The 9,856-nt window shown below is 45.8% G+C and overlaps 2 protein-coding genes across 2 annotated transcripts; one reads left to right on the top strand and one right to left on the bottom strand.

Moving 5' to 3' along the window:
- Nucleotides 1–846: 846 nt before the first annotated feature.
- LOC132226236 (tripartite motif-containing protein 60-like) lies at nucleotides 847–2,199 on the bottom strand. Its single transcript, XM_059681048.1, has one exon. The coding sequence runs from the start codon at nucleotides 2,197–2,199 to the stop codon at nucleotides 847–849; it is 1,353 nt and encodes a 450-aa protein (XP_059537031.1).
- An 804-nt stretch (nucleotides 2,200–3,003) lies between these two features.
- Nucleotides 3,004–3,296, top strand: LOC132226237 (small ubiquitin-related modifier 1-like). The gene is made up of 2 exons (XM_059681049.1): nucleotides 3,004–3,143; nucleotides 3,200–3,296. Exons 1-2 carry the CDS (start codon nucleotides 3,004–3,006, stop codon nucleotides 3,294–3,296), a joined length of 237 nt encoding a protein of 78 aa, XP_059537032.1.
- The last annotated feature ends 6,560 nt before the right edge of the window (nucleotides 3,297–9,856 follow it).

A 9,856-nucleotide genomic window follows, 5' to 3' on the forward strand; every position in this document is an offset into this window, starting at 1 on the left:
TATGTATTTCTTTTTAAAAACATAAATGTTCTTGATTTCAGAAAGGAAGGAAGAGAGAAAGGCATAGAAACATCAGTGATGAGAGAGAATCATGCATTGGCTGTCTCTGCACGCCCCCTACGGGGAATTGAGCCAGCAACCAGGGCATGTGCCCTTGACTCCTGGTTCATAGGTCAATGCTCAGCCACTGAGGGAGCATCACTGGCTGGCCTAGAATATCTTTCTTACCAAAACTTCTGACTTAGGTCAGTGAAATATACAACACAGCCTCCATAGAACTCAGCAAATGCAGAGCAAAGCTGCAAGGACACCCTTGCCTAGGGAACCAGGGTGTGTTACAACCCAAAGCCGGAGGAGGAAGCCCTGGTGGGGGGCTTCATATCTGGAAAAGGTGGTGACCAGCTTGCATAGTCATGGTGGAGCCATCTGAAATTGGTTTCAAAAGCTCACACTGATGATGACTCAGCACATAGGATGAGAGTATGAAAAATTTTATGACTCACATGATGAGGTTTTGGACGGAGAGAAGGCTGGGTATTACAGTAGGTCCCAAAAAGTCTAAGAGCACAGAGAAAGGGACTAGCTTGTGGTGTTCATGGCAGGTACTGGGTGCTGTTGGCAGAAGCTTGTTTGATTGACACTTTCCCCCTACCCCCAAGGATAGAGCACCTGGACTTTCTCATCAGCTTTCCCAGGTGTAAGATCAGGGAGGAGAGCAGGATGCCTCCTACAAACTTGCAACATTCAAACATCAAAACTGGAATCAGGCTCTTTATTGGAAGTATTTCTTTCAACAGCAAGGGTAGAAACTAAGCACATACAAAATTTCTTTCAAATTTGTCATCACTAGACTCTGATGATACTGGTTGTAAGAGATTCTGAAGAAGATGCAATGGAGAAATAAGGCATAAGTTTTCCTGTAAATGTAGCCGTGATTCCGTACAAAAATGAGCAGGTCTTCAAATTATAAAATGAAACCTCTCCCAACTCATAGTCCAGGAAAACACCAATCTTTCCTTGTCCTATATGGGAAGGGCCAAATGTATGAGTCCAACAGCCATTGCTTGGGGATGATGGTGATAGAGTATTTCTGGGGAAAGAGTCCTTACAAACACCTAAGGACCATTTCCCTGTGCCTCCTATGTTTACCACCCAAAAATGCCTGCCAGCATCAAATCCCTCAGAACTCAGGACAGCTGGGTAAGAAGTAAGTGCCTGGGGATTATGAAAACCAAACGATGTCCTATATATCACACTTTTTCTATCTCTTAATATAATGAGACTTGGGTGGGCAGTTTCAGGATCCAGGGTCAAATCTACCTGAAACACGCGGATCATTTTATGCAGGCCCAAGTAGTGTGGGGGGAGACAGCAACTCCTCTTTAATTCATATGAAAACACTGCTGGGGTCTCTATGTTTCCATAGCTGTTGTGGATGCTTTCAATGCCTGTGAGTAAAGCCAGGCCTGTCTGCAAACACTTCTCTTCTATTTCACTTAACAGAATGTTTAACCTGAATATATGGTATGAAATTTGCTTTCCGTTTTCAATTAGTTTTTCTTCAACATCATTCTCTTCTATAGGCAGATCGTTATCAATTTCATCTCGCTCTCTTTCCAATAAATACTTAAGTTCGTTACATTCATAGTCCAATTCCTCCCTCCATTTTTCCATCTTTCTCTTGACTTCCCAAGTATTTGCAACTTGCTTTTTATATACAGTTTCATCACTTTCAAGGCTGTTAGTGAGGACCCCAATGTGCCTTTTGAGCATCCCTCTCTGACTAGCTGCTGCTTCCTCAATGGGGATCAGGGGCTGATCCTGGGGGTCTAAGGAGCCCTTGCACTGGGGACACAGCAGCTCCAGGCTTTTCTCACAGAACAGGGTCAGAACCTCATGGTGCTTCCCACACAGGGGTATTTCTTCCTGCATTTTCCTCTTGCTCCCTGAGGTGGAAATCTGCTGAAAAATCTCAATCATGTAACATAATTGGGTGTTCTTCTCCATGCTCCTGTCAGCGCAATGGTAGAGGCAGACAGGACAGGGAAAGGTGCCCTGTAGATCTTTCCAGCGCTGGTGGATGCAGGAGGAACAGAAGTTGTGCCCACAGGCAATGGTCACTGGGTCTCTCAGGTAATCCAGGCAGATGGGGCAGCTGGCCTCTGCTTGGAGCTCGGCCAGGGAAGCTGCAAAGGCCATGGTGCAGTGAAGGTGACTATCAGAAGAGACTCCCTTCAGTCAGTGTGATCCTCCAGGAGTGAGGAATAGTGAGAAGCTGAGGTTTGCTCAGGCCTCCCTCCCAGTGGAAGTCACTAGGAGCTTCCCTGAAGAGTTCCCAAGATCAGCTGATGTCCAGTCTTCCTATACTGGTAAGCTTCTCCTGTATCTAATGTCAGGTTGCCCCCTCTGGAAATCAGCTGTGGACTCTGGTAAAAAAAACAAGCAACATGCAAGTCATAAGAGGTTTCTGAGGACCAAAAGATATCACCACTTAAAAGTTCATTCAGCATTAACACTTCCCTCCCTGTATGAATGATATGTCAGGTAGACCAAATCATTTATCATGACAACTAGAGGCCTGATGCTCAAAAGTCATGCAAGAGTAGGCCTTCCTTCCCCTGGCTGCCAGAACCCGCTTCCCTCTGGCACCTGGGACCTGGGCTTCTCTGCTCCAGCCGTCAACAGGTACCCGGTACCTGAACTGGCCTCCCTCTGGCCCCTCCTTTGTCAGGAAGGACTTCCAGAAGACATCCTATCTAATTAGCATATCACCCCTTTTATTATTATAGATTATAGATATTTAAGGAGTTAGAAGTAAAGTCTACCTATTTTGCAACTTAAGAGGAATTAGTCAATCTAGGCAAATTTATTATTGGCCTCAAGCATCACCAAAAAAAAGTGATCTTGTACTGTGGGGAAGAGAAGGATTTGTAAGCCCAGGAGTGAGGTCCTGCCTACCAGAGGCTGCTTCTGTGCTGAGACCCCAGGTGAAGCACCAAGCACATGTGTGACCAGGAGGCAAAACTCTCAACAGGGAATAAGAAGGAAGAAGGGTACATTCAACTCAAAGCCATTGGAAAGGACAGCAGTGAGAATCACTTCAAAGTGAAAATGACAACACATCTCAAGAAACTCAAAGAACAGTGCTAAGATGGGGAGTTCCAATGAACTGGCTCAGGTTTCTCTTGGAGGGTCAGAGAATTGTTGATAATCACAATCCAAGAGAACTGGGAATGGAGGAGGAAGATGTGAGTGAAGTTTATCAAGAACAACCAGGGGGTTATTCAATGGTTTAGATATACTTTTTCTTTTCTTTTCCCTCAATCCTCTCTTATTGTTAAAAATAATTATTTTGTAATGTGATGTTCAAAATGGAATTGATAAGTGACACCCCCACCCCCGCATCTTATTAAAACCTCTGGTAATTTGAATTCTAGTGCCCATTATTCATTATTGTTGGTTTTCATTGTGTTGAGTTTTGGTGATCAAGCCTCGGCCTCCTTCATATAGCCCTCTCCTTTTGAAATATTAAATGTGTGCACAGGGAGGCCACCCTTTTCAGGACTGTGCATTTTGAGGCTTGTGATAAATGAGGTGGACCAATGCAAGTGTTCATAATACTTCTAATAGGCCCGGAAGCTCTAGCATGTGATTGCTTCACTCCTGAACTATGACTTTTAGTGGGAGGTGGGAGTTTTTCAGTGAACTCAACTGTGGAATTATGACCTTTCATCAGCTTGAAGCTACTTTTCAAATCTGAAGGTCTGGACCAAAACAAGAGGAATATCAGGTTGGAGTCAAGATGACAGATAAGGTGAGAGTTATGACTGACGCCAAAGATGGCTTTACTGAAGAGAAAGCATTTTAAGAGTAAAGGACTTTTTCCCACTGCAGACACAGCTGACTCTCACAGCCAGTTGGCCTGGAGGTCAAATCCCCCCAGTATTAACTACAACAATCAAGGCTTAACTACAACAAGACTGTGCACAAAGACCACTAGGGAGTGCACCAAGAAAGCATTAAAAAAATGTGGAGACAAAGAAACAGGACAAAATTTACAATGGAAGATATAGAGTTTAGAACCACACTTTTAAGGTCTCTCAAGAACTCTCTAGAAGCTGCCGATAAACTTAATGAGATCTACAAGAAATCTAATGAGACCCTCGATGTTATGATAAAGAACCAACTAGAAATTAAGCATACACTGACTGAAATAAAGAATACTATACAGACTCCCAACAGCAGACCAGAGGAGGGCAAGAATCAAGGCAAAGATTTGAAATGCGAAGAAGCAAAAAACACCCAACCAGAAAAGCAAAATGAAAAAAGAATCCGAAAATACGAAGATAGTGTAAGGAGCCTCTGGGACAGCTTCAAGCGTACCAACATCAGAATTATAGGGGTGCCAGAAGATGAGAGAGAGCAAGATATTGAAAACCTGTTTGAAGAAATAATGACAGAAAACTTCCCCCACCTGGTGAAAGAAATAGACTTACAGGTCCAGGAAGTGCAGAGAACCCCAAACAAAATGAATCCAAAGAGGACCACACCAAGACACATCATCATCAAAATTCCAATAGCAAAAGACAAAGAGAAAATCCTAAAAGCAACAAGAGAAAGAAACTCAGTTACCTACAAGGGAATACCCATACGACTGTCAGCTGATTTCTCAACAGAAACTTTGCAGGCCAGAAGGGAATGGCAAGAGATATTCAAAGTGATGAATACCAAGAACCTACAACCAAGATTACTTTATCCAGCAAAGCTATCATTCAGAACCGAAGGTCAGATAAAGAGCTTCACAGATAAGGAAAAGCTAAAGGAGTTCATCACCACCAAACCAGTATTATATGAAATGCTGAAAGGTATCCTTTAAGAACAGGAAGAAGAAGAAAAAGGTAAAGATACAAATTATGAACAACAAACATGCACTATCAACAAGTGAATCTAAAAATCAAGTGAACAAATAATCTGGTGATCATAATAGAATCAGGGACATAGAAAGGGAATGGACTGACTATTCTTGGGGGGGAAAGGGGTGTGGGTGATGCGGGAAGAGACTGGACAAAAATCCTGCACCTATGGATGAGGACAGTGGGTGGGGAGTGAGGGCAGAGGGTGGGGCGGGAACTGGGAGGAGGGGAGTTATGGGGGGAAAAAAGAGGAACAAATGTAATAATCTGAACAATAAAGATTTATTTTAAAAAAAAGAGTAAAGGGAAATCTTGCCCTGGCCGGTTTGGTTCAGTGGGTAGAGCATTGGCCTGCGGACTGAAGGGTCCCGGGTTCGATTCTGGTCAAGGGCATGTACCCTGGTTGAGGGAACATCTCCAGTTTGGGGTGTGCAGGAGGCAGCTGTTCGATGTTTCTCTCTCATGGATATTTCTAACTCTCTACCCCTCTCCCTTCCTCTCTGTAAAAAATCAATAATATATATATATATAAATATATATATTTATATTTATATTTATATTTATATTTAAGAGTAAAGAAAAAAATCTTGTCAGAAGATAGATCCTGGAAAAGTTTTAATTTTCATCAGCATTTAATAAAGTTATTCGTGCAGAAGTGTGTGCAACAGAACGCTGCTCTTTTTAAATTTCATTTGTACATTTCAGCCAGGGATATGACTTTTCAATGGGCATGGTCTGTACCAGCTTCATTAAAGCAAAAAAATATTTGGGGAAAAAAAAGTGATCTGGCCAGGCAGCTCAGTTGGCTGGAGCATGGTGCAGATGTGTCACTGTTTCAGAGTCAGTTCATGGCCAGTGCCCAAGCAATAATCAAGGAATGTAGGCAAAAATGAGTTGAACAAATCAACTTCTCTCTCTCTCTCTCTCACCCCCATTTCTCTAACCCTAAAGGCCTATTAATAAAAAGAGGGGCCTGTGTGGCTCAGTTGGTTGGAGTGTTGTCCCATGCACCAGGTCACAGGTTCCAGCCTCACATGGGTCATGTAAGAGAGGCAACTAATTGAGGTATCTCTCTCACATTGATGTTTCTCTGGCACTCTCTCTCCCTCCCTCTCTTAAAAAAAAAATCATCATACAACTGTTGGAGGGACTATACCATTATTTGTGAGAAAGTTTTTCCTGATAAATGAATCTAAATCCCATCAGAGTTCCAAAGCTTCTATTTACAGGAACTATAAGCGATTGAGAAAACTGAAGAATAATCTGGTCAATTTAATATTTCAACTTGATTGTACCACTGGATAGCCATTTAGCTGCTGAAACACTGACTCTGGGTGTGACTGTGAGATTTCTGGGAGAGATTAGTATTTGAATCTGTTGAGAAAAGCAGACAGCCCCCCACATGTCAGTGGGCAACATCCATCCACTGACGGCCTGAAGAGAACAAGCACCTGGGAAGGCTGCATTCACTCTCTGTTAGACTCACTGCCCCATCCTCTCACCCTTTACAAGAAAATAAATTTAAAAAATAAATAATTTTAAAAACTTTAATGTAGAAGTATGTAAATTAAGAGTCTCTTTTAGAAATATACTAGATCAGTGATAGCAAACCTATGACACTCATTTTTTGGTTGATTTTTCTTTGTTGAATGGCATTTAAATATATAAAATAAATATAAAAAATATACATCTTTGTTTTACTATGGTTGCAAATATCAAAAAATTTCTATTTGTGACACGGCACCAGAGTTAAGTTAGGGTTTTTCAAAATGCTGACACGCCGAGCTCAAAAGGTTCGCCATCACTGTACTAGAGGCCCGGTGCACAACATTTGTGCACTGGGGGTGAAGGGTGGGGGGTAAAGTGTCCCTCAGCCCTGCCTGTGCCCTTTAGCAGTCCAGGAGCCCTCAGGGGATGTCCGACTGGAGCGGGCCTAAGCCGCAGTCAGACATTTTTAATGCAACCGCAGCTCACCAGCTGTAAGCCTGGCTCAGGGCTTCTCGCTGAGCAGCACTCCCCTGTGGGAGCACACTGACCACCAGGGGGCAGCTGCTGTGTTGAGCATCTGCCCCCTAGTGGTCAGTGCCCATCATAGTTACCAGTCGTTCCACCGTTCAGTTGACTTGCATATTACCCTTTTATTATATATACTAGGGGCCCGGTGCACGAAATTCGTGCACTGGGTGTGTGTGGGGGGGGCGGGGAGTGTCCCTTAGCCCAACCTGCCCCCTCTCACATACTGGGGGCCCTCAGGCGTTGACCCCCATCACCCTCCAATCTCAGGATCAGCCCCTTGCCCAGGCCTGACGCCTCTGACAGAGGGATCAGGCCTGGGCAGGGGACCCTCATCTCCCCCCATCACTGGTTCTGCCCCCAGCCCCCTCCGATTGCTGCCTCTGCCCCTTGCCCAGGCCTGACGCCTCCGCCAGAGGTGTCAGGCTTGGATAGGGGACCCCCAACTCCCCCCGATCACTGGCTCTGGCCCCCGCCCAGGCCTGAGGCCTCTGGCCCAGGAATCATGCCTGGGCAGGGCACCCCCACCTCCCTCTGATCGCTTACTCCACCCCCCGCCCAAGCCTGACGCCTCTGACCCAGGCTTCAGGCCTGGGCAAGGGGACCATCATATCCCCCAATCCCCGGCTCAGCCCCCCGCCCAGGCCTGATGCCTCGGCCAGAGGAGTTGACCCTCATCACCCTCCGATCACCAATCACCGGATCGGCCCCTTGACCAGGCCTGAGGCCTCCGGCAGAGGTGTCAGGCCTGGGCAAGGGACCCCCAGCTCCCCGCGGTTGCAGGCTCCGCCCCTGCCCAGGCCTAACGCCTCTGGCTGAGGCGTCCGGCTCGGGCAGCAGGGACCCTCAGCTGCAGCGGCCCCGCGATCGTGGGCTCCGCTTTAGGCCCAGGCAAGGGACCCCTAGCTCCCGGGACTGCCAGCTTTGACCGTGTCCAGCTCCCATCGCTGGCTCCACCCCTACTTCCTGCTATCACTGGCCAGGGCGGCAAAGGCGCCTGATTCTCCGATCATGGCTGGGGGGCAGGGCAAAGGCGGTCCCAGGGCCGCCTTTGCCCTGCCCCCCAGCTCTTAGCTCCCCCCTGGGTTTCCGATCACTGTCAGTGGCAGGGGGCTTCTTCCTGCTTTCCCTTTCGCCTCCCTTCATTGTGCCTACATATGCAAATTAACCGCCATCTTAGTTGGCAGTTAACTGCCAATCATAGTTGGCAGTTAATTTGCATATAGCCCTGATTAGCCAATGAAAAGGGTATCGTTGTACGCCAATTACCATTTTTCTCTTTTATTAGTGTAGATATATATATATATATATATATATATATATATATATATATATATATATATATAACGAAAAGTTTACAAGTAAACTCATGGAGATTTCCTGCCCAGAAATGGCAAAAGGCTGGTATGACTATAAGGAAAAGTAGCAAAAAAATTAGTTATAAAATACTAGTGGCCAGGTGCACGAAATTTGTCCACATTAAAAGAGGATTAATTAGAGGAAATATTTTAATATTGCTATTTGCCCTTTCTCTATAACTGAAGTGTCAGGGATGAAAGAAAAGTAGCAAAATGTATATGAAAATCTTCCTCCTGTCAGAGTCTGGGGTGTGCCCAGGGACCCAGAGTCAAGTCCCCGCCCACCCATGGCACCTCAAGATTGCGCAAGACCCAGACCCAGCTGGCCCCACCCCCATTGGGTGAGATCCAGACCTGGCCAACCTCACCCTCATCAGGCTGTGCTGGGCAGGGAGCGCAGCCTCAGGTCGCCCAGCACACCATCAGGTTCCCCGACCCGGGGCCGGGCCCACAGCCTGAGGTCCCTCAGCCCAGCACCAGGGTGGTGGGCACGGCCTGTGGTCCCCCGGCCAGGCCCAGTGCCATGCAGCCTCAGGTCCCTGGCTCTCTTCTAGCCAAGAAGGTTTCTCCTACTCCCTTCCTTAAGCTTCATCCATTTCCCTTCATCTCAGAGCTCTCAGATCCATTCCATCTCCTTTCTTCCTCACAGTTGTTTCAAATTGGTCCCCTTTCTCCACTCCAAATCCATTATCTGCTTCCTTGTTTCCACACTCCATCCCAGCCAACAAGTTTCCCATATAGAAATTGAGAAAAGACCAAGGCTAGCATTAAAGTGCCACCTGCTTGTAGGTTGTGTGGGCTGGATTTCAGGTCTGATTTCAGTCTGCCTGTGTCATTGGGGATGGGATTTTTGATCATCTGTTCCTCCAGAGACAGATGCAGCCAGAAAAATATCACTCAGCTTCCCTTTCAGTTTGGTGTCAGCATACACATCAATTTAGGGGAATCTCTTGGAACCTCTGGTTTTATTTTTAAAATATACTTTTATTGATTTCGGAGAGAAAAAGAGAAGAAGAGAGAAATAGAAACATCAATGAGGAGAGAGAATAATTTACTGGCTGCCTCCTGCAGGCCTAACACTGGGGGATTGAGTCTGTAACCCTGTATATGCCCTTGACCAGAATCGAACCCAGGTACTCTTATCAGCTGAGCCAAACTGGCTAGGGAGGGACTTTAACAAAAAGAATTTGACACCAAACATTGAGACATTCTAGAAGAGGATTCCTGAAGCATCCATCTTATATAAAAGCTACTGTTTGAAATTTTAACCCTATTTTGGCTTCTGTAAATGCTTGCTTGCTTAAATAATAAGGAAATAAGACTACTCCCATTCCAGAGAGGCCATAAACTATGCCCCAGACAGAGTTTTCAGTGCTGGCACCAGCCCAGGCCTTGAGATATGGTCTCATGGCCCCTTCCCAGCACGCAGACATTCTTTCTCAGAAGGCCCAGAAGTCTCATTCCAAATTTGGGAGACAAAGGACTGGAAAAAGTATAGAGAGAGTTTCCTCCATACTGGGAGGCCCAGAATTTGAAAGACACATTTTTCTCTGGGCCTGCCCATAATTAAAA

The sequence above is a fragment of the Myotis daubentonii genome, chromosome 2, assembly GCF_963259705.1.
Source record: "Myotis daubentonii chromosome 2, mMyoDau2.1, whole genome shotgun sequence".
Classification (NCBI taxonomy): Eukaryota; Metazoa; Chordata; class Mammalia; order Chiroptera; family Vespertilionidae; genus Myotis; species Myotis daubentonii.

Excerpts from the sequence above, each read along its gene's own strand:
- LOC132226236 (XM_059681048.1), bottom strand. The coding sequence starts at position 2,199 with ATGGCCTTTGCAGCTTCCCTGGCCGAGCTCCAAGCAGAGGCCAGCTGC.
- LOC132226237 (XM_059681049.1), top strand. The coding sequence starts at position 3,004 with ATGTGTGACCAGGAGGCAAAACTCTCAACAGGGAATAAGAAGGAAGAA. Across the intron at positions 3,144-3,199 it reads CTCAAGAAACTCAAAGAACA|AATTGTTGATAATCACAATC; the intron begins GTGCTAAGATGG and ends GGAGGGTCAGAG.